This window comes from Coregonus lavaretus (genome assembly GCF_964263955.1).
Source record: "Coregonus lavaretus genome assembly, chromosome: 3".
Taxonomy (NCBI): Eukaryota; Metazoa; Chordata; class Actinopteri; order Salmoniformes; family Salmonidae; genus Coregonus; species Coregonus lavaretus.
In genome coordinates this window covers 76,502,661-76,525,812 of record NC_139990.1, presented here as the reverse complement: position 1 = coordinate 76,525,812, position 23,152 = coordinate 76,502,661, and the positions used below count along the sequence as shown (strand labels likewise).

The 23,152-nt window shown below is 45.1% G+C and overlaps 1 protein-coding gene across 1 annotated transcript in view; it reads left to right on the top strand.

Annotated features, from left to right (window-relative positions):
* Positions 1 to 23,152, top strand: part of LOC311108668 (intermembrane lipid transfer protein VPS13B-like) — a gene marked incomplete at its 3' end in the record, with an annotated part of 212,574 nt that overhangs the window by 172,012 nt on the left and 17,410 nt on the right. The window contains 1 exon segment of the mRNA XM_084151375.1: positions 10,827 to 11,011. Coding sequence (XP_084007501.1) covers positions 10,827 to 11,011 — 185 coding nt within the window.

The following is a 23,152-nucleotide window of genomic DNA, read 5'->3' as shown; positions in this document are numbered from 1 at the left end:
CATTATTGGGTGGAACATATTTGCTCATGACTCCTCTTATCCAGAGAGAGAGAACAGTACAGGGTGCAGTAGCACCTTGGGCTGTAACTATCACTGTCGTGGTCTGTGGCCGTGTTAGGGGACTGGAACCATGTTCCCTCTGAAGACAGAATCACATCTAAAAAGGAACAGAAACATCAACTCTCCCTCCCTCCCAGTCACGTCTCTGTCTCAGTCGTAAACCACCTCACATCTCTGTACCCCGACCCAACACCCCAGTGTGTTTTCCTTTTATGCATGACAGACCACGTCATGGTCATTTTCTCGCCCAACGCTGCTGCAGCTGTCTGCAGACTCTGATTAAAACATCTCCCGTAGTAATCCCTGTGTAATGAGCCTCTCTCCTGAGAACTCCGGCTGCAAGGGGCCTTGGCTGCAGAGCTGGAGGGATCCAGATGGGAGGAGAGGGAGAGAAGGAAGGGAGGAGGGGGAGGGGAGGGGAGGAAAAGCGAGGGAATGGGGAGGAGAGGCGAGGGGAGGGGAGGGCCTGTCTTTGAAGAGTTAGGTCTGTTCAGGCCTGATGATTGAGAAATGAATAGATCACACACCTCTGACCCTGGCCCAACCACGAACCCCCAACCTCAGGCCCCTTACACACGCACTCCCAGAAATGAACAACTGGCCATAGTAGTGTTAAGATTGACTCATTTTACATTTGACATCTTTAGCATTTAGCTCTTATCCAGAGTGACTTCCAGTTAGTGCATTCGTCTTCAGATAGCTAGGTGAGACTACCACATAGTGACTTCGAGTTAGTGCACCCATTTTCAGATAGCTATGTGAGACAACCACATATCTCAGTCATAGTAAGTCACAGTCACGTTTCCTCAATGTTTCCACTGCTGGAGAAGATGCATGAAACTAATGTTGAAAGACAATGGGGGGAGAAGAAGTTAATGAACTAAGTTATTTTAGTCTTGATGAGATAATGGTCTTCTTTTCCTGGGTTATGTAGCAAAGCAGGCGTCAGATCTGCTAATATATAAGTTTGCAGTAGCACACTAGTAGACCAATTAGATGAGTAAGTATTTTACAGTCTATAAGAGGTTTAAGATGTATGACATGTATTATGTTTGAAGTACTTTTAAAAGCTGTTTTGAAATGTTTCTATAGTACTGGTTAGAGAGATACTGTAAAGAAATGTTTCTATAGTACTGGTTAGAGAGATACTGTAAAGAAATGTTTCTATAGTACTGGTTAGAGAGATACTGTAAAGACATGTTTACTGGTTAGAGAGATACTGTGAAGAAATGTTTCTATAGTACTGGTTAGAGAGATACTGTAAATGTTTCTATAGTACTGGTTAGAGTGATACTGTAAAGAAATGTTTCTATAGTGCTGGTTAGAGAGATACTGTAAATAAATGTTTCTATAGTACTGGTTAGAGAGATACTTTAAATAAATGTTTCTATAGTATTGGTTAGAGAGATACTGTATAGAAATGTTTCTATAGTACTGGTTAGAGAGATACTGTAAAGAAATGTTTCTATATTACTGGTTAGGGAGATACTGTAAAGAAATGTTTCTATATTACTGGTTAGAGAGATACTGTAAATAAATGTTTCTATAGTACTGGTTAGAGAGATACTGTAAATAAATGTTTCTATAGTACTGGTTAGAGTGATACTGTAAAGAAATGTTTCTATAGTGTTGGTTACAGAGATATACTGTAAATAAATGTTTCTATAGTACTGGTTAGAGAGATACTGTAAATACATGTTTCTATAGTGCTGGTTAGAGAGATACTGTAAAGAAATGTTTCTATAGTGCTGGTTAGAGATACTGTAAATAAATGTTTATATAGTGCTGGTTAGAGAGATACTGTAAAGAAATGTTTCTATAGTAATGGTTAGAGAGATACTGTAAAGAAATGGTTCTATAGTACTGGTTAGAGAGATACTGTATATAAATGTTTCTATAGTACTGGTTAGAGAGATACTGTAAATAAATGTTTCTATATTACTGGTTAGGGAGATACTGTAAAGAAATGTTTCTATATTACTGGTTAGAGAGATACTGTAAATAAATGTTTCTATAGTACTGGTTAGAGAGATACTGTAAATGTTTCTATAGTACTGGTTAGAGTGATACTGTAAAGAAATGTTTCTATAGTGCTGGTTAGAGATATACTGTAAATAAATGTTTCTATAGTACTGGTTAGAGAGATACGGTAAAGAAATGTTTCTATAGTGCTGGTTAGAGAGATACTGTAAAGAAATGTTTCTATATTACTGGTTAGAGAGATACTGTAAATAAATGTTTCTATAGTACTGGTTAGAGAGATACTGTAAATAAATGTTTCTATAGTACTGGTTAGAGTGATACTGTAAAGAAATGTTTCTATAGTGCTGGTTACAGAGATATACTGTAAATAAATGTTTCTATAGTACTGGTTAGAGAGATACTGTAAATACATGTTTCTATAGTGCTGGTTAGAGAGATACTGTAAAGAAATGTTTCTATAGTGCTGGTTAGAGATACTGTAAATAAATGTTTATATAGTGCTGGTTAGAGAGATACTGTAAAGAAATGTTTCTATAGTAATGGTTAGAGAGATACTGTAAAGAAATGGTTCTATAGTACTGGTTAGAGAGATACTGTATATAAATGTTTCTATAGTACTGGTTAGAGAGATACTGTAAATAAATGTTTCTATATTACTGGTTAGGGAGATACTGTAAAGAAATGTTTCTATATTACTGGTTAGAGAGATACTGTAAATAAATGTTTCTTTAGTACTGGTTAGAGAGATACTGTAAATGTTTCTATAGTACTGGTTAGAGTGATACTGTAAAGAAATGTTTCTATAGTGCTGGTTAGAGATATACTGTAAATAAATGTTTCTATAGTACTGGTTAGAGAGATACGGTAAAGAAATGTTTCTATAGTGCTGGTTAGAGAGATACTGTAAAGAAATGTTTCTATAGTACTGGTTAGAGTGATACTGTAAAGAAATGTTTCTATAGTACTGGTTAGAGAGATACTGTAAAGAAATGTTTCTATAGTACTGGTTAGAGAGATACTGTAAATGTTTCTATAGTACTGGTTAGAGAGATACTGTAAAGGGCCTGTGTCTACATTAAAGAGGTACTGCAGCTCAGAACACAACTCACTGTGTGATTCAGCACAGGGGCAGCGACCTTGGCGTGGGAGACGGGGAATTCTACAATCCACAGAATCTGTCTGCACTGGAGAGAGGGAAATATAATGTAGAATGTAGCTAGAAACTATGTTGTGAATCTTAACACCTTTGAAACATATAATCTCTCTCCAACAGGTGGGGTTGTATGGTATTGAACAACAGGTGGGGTTGTATGGTATTGAACAACAGGTGGGGTTGTACGGTATTGAACAGCAGGTGGGGTTGTATGGAATTGAACAACAGGTGGGGTTGTATGGTATTGAACAACAGGTGGGGTTGTATGGTATTGAACAACAGTTGGGGTTGTATGGTATTGAACAGCAGGTGGGGTTGTATGGTATTGAACAACAGGTGGGGTTGTATGGTATTGAACAACAGTTGGGGTTGTATGGTATTGAACAACAGGTGGGGTTGTATGGAATTGAACAGCAGGTGGGGTTGTATGGTATTGAACAGCAGGTGGGGTTGTATGGTATTGAACAACAGGTGGGGTTGTATGGTATTGAACAGCAGGTGGGGTTGTATGGTATTGAACAACAGTTGGGGTTGTATGGTATTGAACAACAGGTGGGATTGTATGGTATTGAACAACAGGTGGGGTTGTATGGTATTGAACAACAGTTGGGGTTGTATGGTATTGAACAACAGTTGGGGTTGTATGGTATTGAACAACAGGTGGGGTTGTATGGTATTGAACAGCAGGTGGGGTTGTATGGTATTGAACAACAGGTGGGGTTGTATGGTATTGAACAGCAGGTGGGGTTGTATGGTATTGAACAACAGTTGGGGTTGTATGGTATTGAACAACAGTTGGGGTTGTATGGTATTGAACAACAGTTGGGGTTGTATGGTATTGAACAACAGTTGGGGTTGTATGGTATTGAAAAACAGGTGGAGTTGTATGGTATTGAACAACAGTTGGGGTTGTATGGTATTGAACAACAGTTGGGGTTGGATGGTATTGAACAGCAGGTGGGGTTGTATGGTATTGAACAGCAGGTGGGGTTGTATGGTATTGAACAACAGGTGGGGTTGTATGGTATTGAACAACAGGTGGGGTTGTATGGTATTGAACAACAGTTGGGGTTGTATGGTATTGAACAGCAGGTGGGGTTGTATGGTATTGAACAGCAGGTGGGGTTGTATGGTATTGAACAGCACTGAAGAAGTCAAAGAACATTGTGCTCATATACTCTGTGGAGGAGATAGAGCAGAATAACAACAAAAAAATCCAGAAAAACGCATGTCAAAAATGTTATAAATTGATTTGCATTTTAATGAGGGAAATAAGTATTTATAATAATAATAATAATAATAATATGCCATTTAGCAGACGCTTTTATCCAAAGCGACTTACAGTCATGCGTGCATAAATTTTTGTGTTTGGGTGGTCCCGGGGATCGAACCCACTACCTTGGCATTGCAAGCGCCGTGCTCTACCAGCTGTCCACATTCTTATAACGTGGACAGGGAACCAGACAGAACTAGTCTGTAAATTACATCTGGACATTGTAGCCCTTTTTTGAAATGTTCTTAGTGTGCAGCAGGTTGGTAAAATATGAGTGCATTATTCTGTTCTCTTCCACTGGCCTATTCTCTCTCTCTCTCTCTCTCTCTCTCTCTCTCTCTCTCTCTCTCTCTCTCTCTCTCTCTCTCTCTCTCTCTCTCTCTCTCTCTCTCTCTCCCCCTCCCTCTCACCTCTCTCTCTCTCTCTCTCTCTCTCTCTCTCTCTCTCTCCCCCCCCCCTCTCTCTCTCTCTCTCTCTCTCCCCCTCTCCTCTCTCTCTCCCCATCATCCAGATGTTCAGGGCTATGGTACAGTGTCTTAGTAGCAGTAACTACTTTGTTCCTAATTATCCCCCAGTTCCAGGTTGTTAAAGCAGTAGGATGTCTGTGGTCTAAATCAAACCCACTACCTATAGTTAGAGGACCAGCCCACTGCACAGCTACACATCTGGTGTCCCTAAATATAGCCACACCAAACCAGCTGATTACCCACACAAGTATCGCCCAAATGGTCCATATGCATCTCAACTTAAAAGAGTTGGAAAATAGGCATCATTTTACATTTAAAATGCATATTATTATACACATATTTTGAGTGTCTCTTTTGATTTGAGTTACCAGTTACAAATCATGTCAGTTAAGATGTAATCTTGCAACATGCAGGACCCTGTACTGTTCCATGTGGATGGGACCTGTGGGTTGGGCACCAGTGGAGTGGCAGGCTCTGCCTCCTGTTTCCTGGGACCTGTGGGTTGGGCACCAGTGGAGTGGCAGGCTCTGCCTCCTGGGACCTGTGGGTTGGGCACCAGTGGAGTGGCAGGCTCTGCCTCCTATTTCCTGGGACCTGTGGGTTGGGTACCAGTGGAGTGGCAGGCTCTGCCTCCTGGGACCTGTGGGTTGGGCACCAATGGAGTGGCAGTCTCTGCCTCCTGTTTCCTGGGACCTGTGGGTTGGGCACCAGTGGAGTGGCAGGCTCTGCCTCCTATTTCCTGGGACCTGTCGGTTGGGCACCAGTGGAGTGGCAGGCTCTGCCTCCTGTTTCCTGGGACCTGTCGGTTGGGCACCAGTGGAGTGGCAGTCTCTGCCTCCTGTTTCCTGGGACCTGTGGGTTGGGTACCAGTGGAGTGGCAGGCTCTGCCTCCTGTTTCCTGGGACCTGTGGGTTGGGTACCAGTGGAGTGGCAGGCTCTGCCTCCTGTTTCCTGGGACCTGTGGGTTGGGCACCAGTGGAGTGGCAGGCTCTGCCTCCTATTTCCTGGGACCTGTCGGTTGGGCACCAGTGGAGTGGCAGTCTCTGCCTCCTGTTTCCTGGGACCTGTCGGTTGGGCACCAGTGGAGTGGCAGGCTCTGCCTCCTGTTTCCTGGGACCTGTGGGTTGGGCACCAGTGGAGTGGCAGGCTCTGCCTCCTGTTTCCTGGGACCTGTGGGTTGGGTACCAGTGGAGTGGCAGGCTCTGCCTCCTGGGACCTGTGGGTTGGGCACCAATGGAGTGGCATGCTCTGCCTGGGTCTGTCTGTCTGCCTGGGCACACAGTACCAAGCTGTTAGCTCATTTATGACTCACTTCTGTCCAGCATGCCCTGCTCCAACCTGACAGTGACAGGGCTATAGGACTGACTGATGGCCTGTGTGGCAGCCCGGCCCTGGCCCCAGTCCTAACCCTAACCACTCACTCAGACTATGAACTGGGGACAGGTCAGGAAATAAAACCCAACATCGTTTAAAACATAAGTCTAGTTTGTGAAATTTAAACAGCTAATTTCTCATTTTGGATTTCCTTTTTTATTGCTGGTAGAGTCAGTGTAACAGCGCGTTTTAATATGCTGATGTATTGACTTAAGGACTACTGTGCGTCTGGAGAGGGAGGCCTGCTGTAATGGTGGAATGTTACTGTACACTAGGAGCTAGTCTGTCTCCCTCAGGCTTCCACACATGGAAAGAAACAGAGGTTGTGACTGAAATGGCTGTTCCCTATGTGGTGCACTACTTTTGACCAGGGAATAGGGTGCTATTTTGGCCTGTTTTTACCCTCTTCTACTATGAGAAACACAACACATGCCAGCCAGCTACATAATGACGTCAGATCTCTCTGTCTCTCCTTACATTCAACATTCCCTAAAACACCATAATGAGGAATCTGGTTTTAATTCATCCACCAGTCAAAGTTGTTGTTCACAATGAATTGGCCATATATAATAAAAACAGGTGCACAATGAAACCTTTAGACAACCACATGCACATGACATCTCTCCTGCACGTCTTAACACTCTAAACACTCTCACAAGCCAACCAACCTTCATCCCCTGCCGGTCTCTATTGAAGTGGCTTTAACACACATACGCTGTGCATGTGGAACTCAACATTGTTGCCGTGGCTCCCCAGTCTTCTCTGGGTTCTGTCGTTAAAGGGGAATCAAGATCGCTTCAGAAACAGTCTTTATGAACTGCTCCTGACTGACTGATGTTGGGTAAAATAGCCCATAGCTGGTGGAAGCTTTTAGAGAAACATGACTTTGTTTTAATGCCAACAATACACTGAGTATACAAAACATTCCATGACATACACTGACCAGGTGAATCCAGGTGAAAGCTATGATCCTCTGTAGCTCACCTGGTAGAGCACGGCGCTTGTAATGCCAGGGTAGTGGGTTCGATCCCCGGGACCACCCATACACAAAAATGTATGCACGCATGACTGTAAGTCGCTTTGGATAAAAGCGTCTGCTAAATGGCATATTATTATTATTATTATTATTATTATTATTGATGTAATTTGTTAAATCCACTTCAATCAGTGTAGATGAAGGGGAGGAGACAGGTTAAAGACTGATTTTTAATCCTTGAGACAATTGAGACATGGATTGTGTATGTGTGCCATTGAGGGTGAATGGGCAAGACAAAATATTTAAGAGTCTTTGATTGGGGTATGGTAGTAGGTGCCAGGTGCACCGGTTTGTGTCAAGAACTGCAACACTGCTGGGTTTTTCATGCTCAACAGTTTCCCGTGTGAATCAAGAATGGTCCACCACCCAAAGGACATCCAGCCAACTTGACACAACGGTGGGAAGCATTGGAGTCAACATGGGCCAGCATCCCTGTGGAACGATTTCGACACCTTGTACAGTCCGTGCCCCGACGAATTGAGGCTGTTCTGAGGGCAAAAGGGGGTGCAACTCAACATTAGGAAGGTGTTCCTAATGTTTTGTACACTCAATGGACATTTCACTACAGTAGGGGATTGAACATGTAGACACTGTATAGTGAGCCCTGACAGACATTCAGTCCTGGAATAGATCTACAGGACTGAACAGAGAGACTTCCCCTTCAGGCTCCAGTAGTTAAATGGTGTCTGTAGGTTTCTAACAGTTAAATGGTGTCTGTAGGTTTCTAACAGTTAAATGGTGTCAGTAGGTTTCTAACAGTTAAATGGTGTCAGTAGGTTTCTAACAGTTAAATGGTGTCAGTAGGTTTCTAACTGTTAAATGGTGTCTGTAGGTTTCTAACAGTTAAATGGTGTCTGTAGGTTTCTAACAGTTAAATGGTGTCTGTAGGTTTCTAATAGTTAAATGGTGTCTGTAGGTTTCTAACAGTTAAATGGTGTCAGTAGGTTTCCAACAGTTAAATGGTGTCAGTAGGTTTATAACAGTTAAATGGTGTCAGTAGGTTTCTAACTGTTAAATGGTGTCTGTAGGTTTCTAACAGTTAAATGGTGTCTGTAGGTTTCTAACAGTTAAATGGTGTCTGTAGGTTTCTAACAGTTAAATGGTGTCAGTAGGTTTCTAACTGTTAAATGGTGTCTGTAGGTTTCTAACAGTTAAATGGTGTCTGTAGGTTTCTAACAGTTAAATGGTGTCTGTAGGTTTCTAACAGTTAAATGGTGTCAGTAGTTCTCTAACTGTTAAATGGAGAGTTGCGGTGCGTCCCGGGATGGGGGGCGTCTTGAGACAGAGACAGTCAGAAGATAAATGAGAGGTATGGTTGGTTGGTGCTGTGATAGACAGGACCTGGAGGAGTCTGTCTCTCTGTCTGACGGGGCTGTTACCTCATCTCTCTCTCTCTCCTCTCTCTCTCTCTCTCTCCTCTCTCTCTCCTCTCTCTCTCTCTCTCTCTCTCTCTCTCTCTCTCTCTCTGTCTCTGTCTCTGTCTCTGTCTCTCTGTCTCTCTGTCTGTCTCTCTGTCTCTCTGTCTGTCTCTCTGTCTCTCTCTCTGTCTCTCTCTCTGTCTCTCTCTCTGTCTCTCTCTATGTCTCTCTCTCTGTCTCTCTCTGTCTCTCTGTCTCTCTGTCTCTCTGTCTCTCTCTCTCTCTCTCTCTCTCTCTCTCTCTCTCTCTCGAACACACGTTACTGTGCCCCCTCATGTGCATTTGACCAGTAAGCCTATGGTCTCATAAGTCTTCTCAAGTACCCCCTGTGGATAGGCCAAGTACCCCCTGTGGATAGGCCAAGTACCCCCAAGGGTAGTAGAACCCCTGGTTGAGAACCACTGCTCTAGTCAGTCCATCACACGGTGGAGCGGAGCTGCTGCCTGGTGCTCCCTTCTCCTCCTCCTCCCTGCCTGGTGCTCTCTGTTCCTCCTCCTCCTCCCTGCCTGGTGCTCTCTGTTCCTCCTCCTCCTCCTCCCTGCCTGGTGCTCTCTGTTCCTCCTCCTCCCTGCCTGGTGCTCTCTGTTCCTCCTCCTCCCTGCCTGGTGCTCTCGGTTCCTCCTCCTCCTCCCTGCCTGGTGCTCTCTGTTCCTCCTCCTCCTCCCTGCCTGGTGCTCTCTGTTCCTCCTCCTCCTCCTCCTCCCTGCCTGGTGCTCTCTGTTCCTCCTCCTCCTCCTCCCTGCCTGGTGCTCTCTGTTCCTCCTCCTCCCTGCCTTGTGCTCTCTGTTCCTCCTCCTCCTCCCTGCCTGGTGCTCTCTGTTCCTCCTCCTCCTCCTCCCTGCCTGGTGCTCTCTGTTCCTCCTCCCCCCTGCCTGGTGCTCTCTGTTCCTCCTCCTCCTCCTCCCTGCCTGGTGCTCTCTGTTCCTCCTCCTCCCTGCCTGGTGCTCTCTGTTCCTCCTCCTCCTCCTTCCCTGGCTGCCTGCCTGGCTGGCTGTAACAGATTAGATGTTAAATGTGTGGATATTATTTTCAGGGTGAGGTATCTCTGATGTACATCTCCTCACATTAATCATGATGGCAGCATTGATGTGATGGGGAGAGTAGAGGGTCTTTAGTAATACACAAAGCTAAGAACCTGCCAAGAAACTAAAGGAAAAAGGAGACTTTGATTTGAACTCAGGTTTTTTTGTCCTTTTCACCTCTGTCAATGTTCTGTTACCATGTTGGATCCACCTCTGTCAATGTTCTGTTACCATGTTGGATCCACCTCTGTCAATGTTCTGTTACCATGTTGGATCCACCTGTGTCAATGTTCTGTTACCATGTTGGATCCATGGAAGTTCTTAGAACGGTTCTTTCCACTACTCAGTGTTCTGTTACCATGTTGGATCCATGGAAGTTCTTAGAACGGTTCTTTCCACTACTCAGTGTTCTGTTACCATGTTGGATCCATGGAAGTTCTTAAAACGGTTCTTTCCACTACTCAGTGTTCTGTTACCATGTTGGATCCATGGAAGTTCTTAGAACGGTTCTTTCCACTACTCAGTGTTCTCTACTGTATGCTGCTGTTTTGTTGACGAGGGCCCGCCTCCTTTTATCTCTCCTCTCCTCTCCTCTCCTCTCCTCTCCTCTCCTCTCCTCTCCTCTCCTCTCCTCTCCTCTCCTCTCCTCTCCCTTCCCAGTCCCAAGCAGTCTTCTAACCCATCACTCTCCTCTCCTCTCCTCTCCTCTCCTCTCCTCTCCTCTCCTCTCCTCTCCTCTCCTCTCCTCTCCTCTCCTCTCCTCTCCTCTCCTCTCCTCTCCTCTCCTCTCCTCTCCTCTCCTCTCCCTTCCCAGTCCCAAGCAGTCTTCTAACCCATCACTCTCCTCTCCTCTCCTCTCCTCTCCTCTCCTCTCCTCTCCTCTCCTCTCCTCTCCTCTCTCTCCTCTCTCTCCTCTCCTCTCCTCTCCTCTCCTCTCCTCTCCTCTCCTCTCCTCTCCTCTCCTCTCCTCTCCTCTCCTCTCCCTTCCCAGTCCCAAGCAGTCTTCTAACCCATCACTCTCTATCCTCTCCTCTCCCCAGGACAAAGCGTTCATCAGTCCTGATCACAGAGTGTATCCTTGAGCTGCCCCACTTCACGGTGCAGGCCACGCGGCCCCAGATCCTTCTCCTCCAGACCATGCTCCAGAGCTGGACACACAGCCTGGGAGACGGTTCCTACCCTGGGGTCAACGATGCCCTGCTCAGCCATGTCTACACAGAACCAGGTACACACACACACTCACCTGCTCAGCACCAGCTAACTAAACACTGAATTACAGTTAGTCATTACTGCAGTGTTTCTAGTTGCAGTGTAAAGATCATTACTCATCACGTCTTTAATATCCCATTACAGTGTTCAAGGTTTTTTAATGTGACGTTATTCATGAAAACACTATCAAGTAAAACCTGACACTTACAAATATACATGATGTGTTGCTCCTAGGTCAGCTTGTTCCGTTGTAACTGTAACACAGCAACCAGATATGGACTTGGCAACATCTTGTAGTGTTCTATAAAGTTCAACAGTTGTTTGTTGGCGCAGCACCTCTCTGTGTGTGTCTAGTAGTCCATTAAAGGGAGGCAACCTGCTGGTACTGGGTAGTACACTATACATTATATTATATTTGAGTCATTTAGCAGACACTCTTATTCAGAGCCACATACAGGAGCAATTAGGGTTAAGTGCCTTGCTCAAGGGCACATCGACAGATTTTCCACTAGTGTTCATGTGCCTTTGTAAATGACCTCATTACTGGGTCTTAAAGAGACAACACACTTTTATAAAATAAGACATTGCTACTTCTGTTGTTGACCCCCCCCCCCCACCTTGCCCAGTGTGAGGTAGAGGACCTGCAGCCGTGGGTAAATTAACTCTCCAACTATTTTACGCTCCATGTCTTCCAGCATGCCTTAATGGTCTCATAATAAATGGGAGGCTGTAAAAAGGGGCTGAATTCAATAAAACAGTAGCTTTTGTCATGCAGCCGGTAGCATCTGGCCTGTTCTCTGGAGGCCCGGGGATTTTCCAAGCCATTAGGATCATGTTGTTGAGTATACCGTCAGCATGGCCTCCGCCAAGCTACCTTTACCCTGAGACCAGCCCAGCGCAGAGCAGCGGAGCGCCCGCCAAATTATTAAACTGCTCTCCTGTGGAGTGAAGTCAAATATTCCTCTCGCTCTGCCTGTCTGTCTCTCTACCTGGCTCTCTCCTCTCGCTCTGCCTGTCTGTCTCTACCTGGCTCTCTCCTCTAGCTCTGCCTGTCTGTCTCTCTACCTGGCTCTCTCCTCTAGCTCTGCCTGTCTGTCTCTCTACCTGGCTCTCTCCTCTAGCTCTGCCTGTCTGTCTCTCTACCTGGCTCTCTCCTCTCGCTCTGCCTGTCTCTCTCTCTACCTGGCTCTCTCCTCTAGCTCTGCCTGTCTGTCTCTCTACCTGGCTCTCTCCTCTAGCTCTGCCTGTCTGTCTCTCTACCTGGCTCTCTCCTCTAGCTCTGCCTGTCTGTCTCTCTACCTGGCTCTCTCCTCTCGCTCTGCCTGTCTGTCTCTCTACCTGGCTCTCTCCTCTAATGTATGTATGTGTTGGTTGAATAGTGAGGAAAAACCTACTAATACTTCTGACTTCACCCACCAATATGTTCTGTTGACTTAACCCACCAATATATTCTGTTGACTTAATCCACCAATATGTTCTATTGACTTAACCCACCGATATATTCTGTTGACTTAATCCACCAATATGTTCTATTGACTTAACCCACCAATATGTTCTGTTGACTTAACCCACCGATATGTTCTGTTGACTTAATCCACCAATATGTTCTGTTGACTTAACCCACCAATATGTTCTGTTGACTTAACCCACCAATATGTTCTGTTGACTTAACCCACCAATATGTTCTATTGACTTAACCCACCAATATGTTCTATTGACTTAACCCACCAATATGTTCTGTTGACTTAATCCACCAATATGTTCTATTGACTTAACCCACCAATATGTTCTGTTGATTTAACCCACCGATATGTTCTGTTGATTTAACCCACCGATATGTTCTATTGACTTAACCCACCGATATGTTCTGTTGACTTAACCCACCGATATGTTCTGTTGACTTAACCCACCGATATGTTCTGTTGAATTAACCCACCGATATGCTCTGTTGACTTAACCCACCAAAATGTTCTGTTAACTTAACCCCACCTATATGTTACCATAACCACCAATACCTTATGTTACCATAACCACCAATACCTTATGTTACCATAACCACCAATACCTTGTGTTACCATAACCACCAATACCTTATGTTACCATAACCACCAATACATTATGTTACCATAACCACCAATACATTATGTTACCATAACCACCATTACCTTATGTTACCATGCAACCCAGATGAGGTAACACTTATACCAATCTGTTCCACTACATAGAGCTGTCCTGTGAGGCCTGTTGTACTCGACTGAGACTGAGGAGACGGGAGGGGAGGGGAGAGGACAGGAGGGGAGAGGTCAGGAGGGGAGGGGAGAGGAGAGGAGAGGAGAGGAGAGGAGAGGAGAGGAGAGGAGAGGAGAGGAGAGGAGAGCAGAGCAGAGCAGAGGAAAGAATAGGAGAGAAGAGAAGAGGAGAGGAGAGAGCAGGAGAGCAGAGGAGAGCAGAGAAGAGGAGAGCAGGAGAGATGAGGTTTCGGTCCACACCACAGTTAACCTTGCTGAATAGTTTTGGTTTCCTGTGGCCACTGTGGTCTTGTCCACACTGTAACATTATGATGGAACGTGGCCCTCACTGGGCTGCTCCTGGTCACCGTCCCCTCTCCTCTCCTCTCCTCTCCTCTCCTCTCCTCTCCTCTCCTCTCCTCTCCTCTCCTCTCCTCTCCTCTCCTCTCCTCTCCTCTCCTCTCCTCTCCTCTCCTCTCCTCTCCTCTCCTCTCCTCTCCTCTCCTCACCTCTCCTCTCCTCTCCTCCCCTCTCCTCTCCCTGTAACAGAGTGGAGAGGGAAGCCAGCCAACAGCCTTTCTTACAGCAGTACAGCCTGATGAAAAGCCAACTAAAGTCATTGCTCTTTATTTTACAGTCTTTAAAGCCATCGAATGTTAAATGTGGGGACTATATTGAGTACATAACTGTTACATAGAGCCACTGCTTCGGCCCCTGGGTTGTGAAAGTGCCATGTAAGAGTAACTGTGTTGTTTCTCTGTACGACTGCCACCGTTCTGTTCCTGGGACTGGGCTTGCGTCCCAAATGGCACCCTATTCACTACATAGTGTTCTGCTGTTGACCAGAGCCCTATGAGAATAGGGAATAGGGTGTCATTTGGGACGCAGGCTCTGTTGTGGCTCCTTGGAAGAACATGAAGCCTCACAGCGCAGTGTCCTGCTGGTTCCTGACTGTCACCAGCTCCTAGCAGGCCCTGGCTGCGTCTCAAATGCCACTCTATTCCCTATACAGTGCACTACCTTTGACCAGAGCCCTATGGGGAATATGGTGCCATTTGGGATGCAGCCCTCCATGGTCCCTCCCTCCGTCTCCTTTTGAAGTGGGCTGTGTCAATAGAGGAAGGTGTTTCATATCGGGCCCTAGCTGATAACACACCACAGACTACTCAGTCAGTGTCCTTCACCAGAGGCACGTGGGCAGATCCTTTCATTCTCTGTCTTCCTATCCAGGGGGGGGGAAAAGGTTCCCAGTTTTAATCTGGAGGTACTGACAGACTGCTAAGTGTTTCTCAAAATAAAAGGAGCTCAGAGAAGCTGTAAAATCTCCCCAGATGCTATCTCCCCAGATGCTTTAATTTGTGGAGCGAGATAAAAGGAGAGTAAAAGACTGGTGGAGTCATGGTAGATAGCTGGAACACCACCGTTAGGACTAATACTGCAGATAACTTTACACTGCAGTTTGAATACTGCAGCTAACTTTACACTGCAGTTTGGATACTGCAGATAACTTTACACTGCAGTTTGAATACTGCAGCTAACTTTACACTGGCAGTTTGAATGCCGCTAACTTACTGCAGTTTGAATACTGCTAACTTACTGTAGTTTGAATACGTCTTACTTTACGCTGGCAGTTTGAATACTGCTTACTTTACAATGCTAGTTTGAATACTGCTAACTTGCTGCAGTTTGAATACATCTTACTTTACACTGGGAGTTTGAATTCTGCTTACTTTACAGTGGCGGTTTGAATGCTGCTTACTTTACAGTGGCAGTTTGAATGCTGCTTACTTTACAGTGGCGGTTTGAATGCTGCTTACTTTACAGTGGCAGTTTGAATGCCGCTTTCTTTACAGTGGTAGTTTGAATGCTGCTTACCTTACAGTGGAAGTTTGAATACTACAATACTATTGCCGACCATGGTACACCTTCCTCCCTGCGCTTTGTAGCCATAGAACACATATTTCACATATTTCACCAAGAGGAGGTGACATGGTATGTAAAGTAAAACAAAGCGAGGCGTCTTGGCAGTACTCCTCGTTTCTATAGTGTTGCCTTGATTTGTTTCTGTCTCTGTCGCTGTTTTCACAGTCACCCAAATATCAACCATGTACAGTGCCTTCAGAAAGTATTCAGTCCTCTTGACTTTTTTCACACTTTGTTAGGTTACAGCCTTATTCTAAAATGGATTAAATCGTTTTTTCCCCTCATCAATCTACACACAATACCCCATAATGACAAAGCAAAAACAGGTTTTAGCTAATTCTAGCAAATGTATCAAATTGAAAAATATCACATATACATAAGTATTCAGACCCTTAACTCAGTACTTTGTTGAAGCACCTTTGGCAGCGATTACAGCCTCGAGTCTTCTTAGGTATGACGCTACAAGCTTGGCACACCTGTATTTGAGGAGTTTCTCCCATTCTTCTCTGCAGATCCTCTCAAGCTCTGTCTGGTTGGATGGGGAGCATTGCTGCACAGCTATTTTCAGATCTCTCCAGAGATGTTCGATCGGGTTCATGTCCGGGCTCTAGCTGGGCCACTCAAGGACATTCAGAGACTTTTCCCGAAGCCACTCCTGCGTTGTCTTGGCTGTGTGCTTAGGGTTGTTGTCCTGTTGGAAGGTGAACCTTCGCCCCAGTCTGTGGTCCTTAACGCTCTGGAGTAGGTTTTCATCAAGGATCTCGCTGTACTTTGCTCCGTTCATCTTTGCCTCGGTCCTGACTAGCATATACAGTTCCTTCAGAAAGTATTCCCACACCTTGACTTTTTCCACATTTTGTTTTTACAGCCTGAATTTAAAATTGATTACATTGAGTTTGTTTGTCACTGGCCTACACACAATACCCCATAATGTCAGTGGAATTATGTTTTTTCAAGATTCTTTACAAATTAATTAAAAATGGAAAGCTGAAATGTATTGAGTCAATAAGTATTCAATCCCTTTGCTATGGCTAGCATAAATAAGTTCAGGAGTAAAAATGTGCTTAACAAGTCACATAATACGTTGCATGGACTCACTCTGTGTGCAGTAATAGTGTTTAACATGATTTTTGAATGACTACTTCATTTCTGTACCCCCCACATATAATTATCTGTTAGGTCCATCAGTCGAGCAGTGAATTTCAAACACATATTCAACCACAAAGTCCAGAGAGGTTTCCCAATGCCTCACAAAGGAGAGCACCTATTGGTAGATGCTAAAAAAAAAAAGCAGACATTGAATATCCCTTTCAGCATGGTGAAGTTATTAATTACACTTTGGATGGTGTATCAATACACCCAGTCACTACAAATATACAGGCGTCCTTCCTAACTCAGTTGCCGGAGAGGAAGGAAACCGCTGAGGGATTTTACCACGAGGCCAATGGTGAATGGTAAAACCGTTACAGAGTTTAATGGCTGTGATAGGAGAAAACTGCAGATGGATCAACAAAATTGTAGTTACTCCACAATACTAACCTAATTGACAGAGTGAAAGGAAGGAGGCCTGTACAGAATAAAACATATTCCAAAATATGCATCCTGTTTGCAACAAGGCACAAAAGTAAAACTGCAAAAGATTGGCAAAGAAATTTACTTTGTCCTGAATACAAAGTGTTATTTTTGGGGCCAACACAACACATCACTGAATACCACTCTTCATATTTTCAAGAATGGTTGTGGCTGTATCATGTTATGGGTATGCTTGTCATCGGCAAGGCGCTAAGCACAAGCAAAATCCTTGAGGAAAACCTGGTTCAGTCTGCTTTCCAACAGACACTGGGAGACAAATTAACCTTTTCAGCAGGACAATAACCTTAAACACTAGGCCAAACATCCGCTGGAGTTGCTTACCAAGACGACAGTGAATGTTCCTGACTTGCTCAATTACAGTTGACTTAAGTCGGCTTGTAAATCTATGGCAAGACTTGAAAATGGCTGTCTAGCAATGATCAACAACCAATTTGATTGAGCTTGAATAATTTTTTAAAGAATAATGTGCAAATATTGTATAATCCAGGTGTGCAAAGCTCTTGGAGACTTACCCAGAAAGACTCACCGCTGTAATCACTGCCAAAGGTGATTCTACCAAGTATTGACTTGGGGTGTTGAATATTTCTTTTTTTTATTATAATTATTATTATTATTATATATTTTTCAGGGGGTAGATCAGCTTTAATATTGCAGATAGATTGTAACTTCCATCAATGTAATTGTCTGCATCACTTCAAATCCCCCATATGTTTTTTTTCTCGCAAATATATATATATACATACATATACATACATATATATACATATCCTTTTAAAAATATATATATTTCCCTTTATCACTTTTCAACCCCACCACCCCTTCCCTAATTGGAATAAACAAGTGAACAACAATGCTTCGGCCTCTACTTCCAGTTTATACATACTATATACATTTTATGGACACAGTCAATTTAACAATAATTATATTTTATTTGTTTGGGGTGTTGAATATTGGTGTTTTATTTTTAATACATTTTATACAAATGTTAGAATTTTTTTCTCACTTTGTTAGAGTATGTTCTGTAGATCGTTGACAGAAAAATAAAAATAAAATACATTTTAATCCCACTTTGTAACACAACAAAATGTGAAAAAGTCAAGAGGTGTGAATACTTTCTGAAGGCACTGTACTTTATTTTGACATGGCCTATTGATCAACGAGACACATGACTTCTTCTTTGTTATAATTGACCTTGAATCATGTTATTATTCTGATTAGTATCATTTTCATCTGTTGTTGTGTCTCAATAGGCCACTAGGCATAAGGAGGGGCTAAGTGGTCAGGTCGCGTCCAAACGTCAGTCACCTGTACTCATCCTGAACAGGATTAAAGGGAGCTAAAAGTAATGAATCTCTGCCTCTGTTGTTGAGTGCTCCAATTCCTTTCTGCCTCAAATGAATCCTTTTTGGAAGTTTTTCTTGGTCAGCCCTTCTCATGGTTTTAGTCATTGTTGTTGAGCACCGCTCCTTCCCTTTGGTTGTTGAAACTAAGGCTAAACCAGAACTCCTAGTGTGAAGACTGATGACTTTACAGTGGCACTTTGAATGCTGCTCACTTTCCAAACTTCTATGACTGTGGTTTGTGGGAACAGATTACAGTTAGGGTCTCTTCTCCCCTCAGAGACCAGAGGTATATTTTATGGGAGGGTTCTGTAGAAAACAGTGTCATGCTTTATGGGTCTGGTTGTCTAATGAAAATAGAGAGGTGGTCTGTGGGGACATATCTGAGTAGATGACTCTGCGCGTGTGTGTGTGGACAGCCTCCAGTTTCAGGCCCTCTGCCCCTCAGCTCTGTCAACTGCCCAGCGGGGAGGTTAGGGGAAACACAGGGTTACCACTATACTACACTACCCTACCCTACACTACCCTACCCTACCCTACCCTACCCTACACTACACTACCCTACCCTACACTACACTACCCTACCCTACCCTACCATACCCTACCCTACCATACCCTACCCTACCCTACACTACCCTACCCTACCCTACACTACACTACCCTACCCTACCCTACCATACCCTACCCTACCATACCCTACACTACACTACACTACACTACCCTACACTACCCTACCCTACCCTACCCTAACATACCCTACACTACACTACCCTACCCTACACTACACTACCCTACCCTACCCTACCCTACCCTACCTTACCCTACCCTACCCTTCCATACCGTAAAATACACTACACTACACTACACTACACTACACTACCCTACCCTACCCTACCCTACCCTACCCTACCCTAACCTACACTACACTAAACTATAGTATACTATACTATACTACACTACCCTACCCTACACTACACTACACTACACTACCCTACCCTACACTATACTACACTACCCTACCCTACACTACACTACACTACACTACCCTACACTACCCTACCCTACACTACACTAAACTATAGTATACTATACTACACTACCCTACCCTACACTACACTACACTACACTACACTACCCTACACTATACTACACTACCCTACCCTACACTACACTACACTACACTACACTACCCTACACTACACTACACTACCCTACACTACACTACACTACACTACCCTACACTACACTACACTACCCTACCCTACCCTACATTACACTACACTACACTACACTACACTACCCTACACTACACTACACTACCCTACACTACACTACACTACCCTACACTACCCTACCCTACACTACACTACCCTACACTACACTACACTACACTACACTACCCTACACTACACTACACTACCCTACCCTACACTACACTACACTACCCTACACTACACTACACTACCCTACACTACACTACACTACCCTACACTACACTACCCTACACTACACTACACTACACTACCCTATTTGCACTGGTTGTACTTTCATGAAAGCTTGGTTGGTTTTCGATTCATTCACTCAAGTCCCCTTAGGCCCTGAAAGTATTGCCAGTCTTTTAACTGTAAAATGTGTATTTATAACTGGAGTTTAAAGTGATGTTCCATGGAGCTCGCTGAAACCTACAGATGGTGCAGATGGAGTCTGGCTACAGAAGACACTGCTGCAGGGGGGAGGTGGCCAGGCCTGGGTTTCTGGGTGATATACGAGCTGTGACATATCTTTAGCATGACGGAGACCTGGAGAAGGAGAGGCAGCAGCGGGCTGGCCAGATGGAGGAATGAACACTGGCAAGACCAGGGGGGGAGAGCCCTGGGGAGAGACCAGAAACCAGGGGGAGAGGCCTAGGGAGAGAGCAGAAACCAGGGGGAGAGGCCTAGGGAGAGAGCAGAAACCAGGGGGAGAGGCCTAGGGAGAGAGCAGAAACCAGGGGGAGAGCCCTGGGGAGAGAGCAGAAACCAGGGGGAGAGCCCTGGAGAGAGACCAGGAACCAGGGGGAGAGACCAGGAACCAGGGGGAGAACCCAGCACCCCTCCAGCTTTACTTCAGACAACCCAGCAGCCATCCAGCTTTACTTCTATTAAACCCACCTTTGGCACCTAATGTGATTTCAGTCAGTTTCCTCACAAAGGCCCACATGTTCTCCTAAGGTGTCTAGAGAGCAGCAGATCCCTGATCTAACATCGTTCCCATAAGATCCCATTTAAGGAATGTGTAGATACAGGAGGACTCTTTCACTACAATCCTCTAGTCTAACACCATGTTGGCCCAGCCTGTTAGCTCATGGATGGGATACTCTGTCCGTCTATTAACTGTTGGCCCAGCCTGTTAGCTCATGGACGGGGTACTCTGTCCGTCCATCCTTATTCATTGTTCTACAAAGAAAAGTTGAAGAAAGTATTTTGGCGGTCTGTGGTTGTCACAATTGTCAGTAAAGAGATGAGGAGCTTAATGGAAACCCTCTACATGTCTGTTTCAGCGCAGGCTTGCTGGGCTGGCCTCTCACTCAAGACTCCATCACGCTTTGAAGAGCTGTCTTATTGGTTTCTCCTGAATTCATGCCTGTCTGTCTGCTTGTCTGCTGCACGGATTGACATCAGGTCCGGCCGGGGAAAGACGAAAGAGAGAACTTTTAATTTGTTGGCAACGTTATTTCAACCTTATTTCTGACGTTATGAGCAAGTTGTGTCAACATCATAGAACTGATAAATAAATCTTAGAGCAACTTGAGACGGGTCTTGTCAATGAAAACTTAAATGAGCCACAGACTGGTCCACTCTCTGCTCTTAGAGGAGTGTGATGATGTTTTAAGTTGATCCAGACAGAACCCTTTGTTCCTCCTCTCTATCCCCCTCAGTGCTCTGAAGACTGTTCTGATGGTCTGGGTTTCTTTCTATGCAGCTAATACGAGAAGCAGGGACTTGGGGGCCAATGGAAATCAGCTAATAAGAGAAGCAGGGACTTGGGGGCCAATGGAAATCAGCTAATAAGAGAAGCAGGGACTTGGGGGCCAATGGAAATCAGCTAATAAGAGAAGCAGGGACTTGGGGGCCAATGGAAATCAGCTAATAAGAGAAGCAGGGACTTGGGGGCCAATGGAAATCAGCTAGTAAGAGAAGCAGGGACTTGGGGGCCAATGGAAATCAGCTAATAAGAGAAGCAGGGACTTGGGGGCCAATGGAAATCAGCTAATAAGAGAAGCAGGGACTTGGGGGCCAATGGAAAACAGAAGAACAGAAGTTTGTTGTTGTTGCTGTCTTACATTTGATTAGTTACATGTTTAAGGCGATGCGGTGGACTTGACAGAACTCTCTGCTGGCTACTCTCCTCTACCCCCACGGCCCCACCCTACAACCTTCACTCCACTCCAGCAGGCCTATAAGCTCAGCCACTCCCACAGCCCTGCGGTGCTTACTCCCACCACTACGCCCCCTCGGGCCCCTAGCGGAGCCTGACGTCTCTCCTCTCATCAGGGTGGATCAGACCTGTCGTTTATCACCGTCTCTCTCCATCCATCATCCATCGTTTCCTCATGCCGAGCTGAAAGACGCTATTTAAAAGAAATCAGGAAACGTCAGTACAGGAGAATTCTCCGTGTGTCTTTGAGGGGAGCCTTCGCTCATTTCCGTCCCGGGAAATAAGATGTGATTGTAACTAAGCTTGGAGGTTGGAGGGAGGGAGGGAGGGAGGGAGGGGAGGATAGCTAACCAGACCTTTTATCTGTACCCTCATACACTTAAAGCCCTGCATAATGAAAGCAGACAGACAGTAGGAAGACCAGAGGACGGACGGACGGGCGGGCGGGCGGACGGACGGACGGACGGACGGACGGACGGACGGACGGACGGACGGACGGACGGACGGACGGACAGACAGACAGTAGGAAGACCAGAGGATAGACAGACAGACAGACAGTAGGAAGACCAGAGGATGGATGGATAGATAGACAGACAGACAGACAGACAGACAGACAGACTACAGAAGGAAAACTAGAGGACGGACAGACAAACAGTAGGAAGACCAGAGGACGGACAGACAGACATACAGACAGACAGACAGACAGACAGAAGGAAGGAAGACTAGAGGACAGACAGACAGACAGACAGACAGACAGACAGACAGACAGACAGAAGACCAGAGGACAGACAGACAGTAGGAAGACCAGAGGACGGACGGACAGACAGACAGACAGACATACAGACAGAAGGAAGACCAGAGGACAGACTGACAGACAGACAGTAGGAAGACCAGAGGACAGACAGACATACAGACAGAAGGAAGACCAGAGGACAGAAAGACAGACAGACAGACAGTAGGAAGACCAGAGGACAGACAGACAGACAGACAGACAGTAGGAAGACCAGAGGACAGACAGACATGTACAGTAGAGCTGTAGCCAGCTATTTTACAGAAATTAAGTTGTTTTTCTCCCTCTCTGAATTAAATTACGAGCACTGCACTACTTTGTACCAGGAGAGAATGTGTAAATGACAGCGTGAACGAAGGAGAACAATGATTAGTTGGACATGAAGCCACCAGACAGACAACAGAGGAACAGGAGAAGAGCTCAGTAGAGCATTAAACCTGACATTAATAGATACTGTGATATACAGTAACAGGCTGTACACACACACACACACACACACACACACACACACACAGAGGCTGCATCTGAAATGGCACCCTATTCCCTGTATAGTGCACTACGTTTGATCTGGGCCCATAGGGAATAGGGCTAACAGGGCTCTTGTCAAAAGTAGTGCACTATATCCAGTAGGGAACAGGGTAGTAGTGCACTATATCCAGTAGGGAACATGGTGCCCTTTCAGACAAAGCCACAGAGGCCCATATTAACCACTGTAATGAATCAAGAAACAGGAATGTGTTTGTGTTTATCAGCTATCCTACTGATCTGGCTCCCTGCTGTTTGTGTGGCTAACCCCAATCCTCAACCCTCAGCCCTATACCCAAACCTCAGCCCCAGTCCTCAGCCCTATACCCAAACCTCAGCCC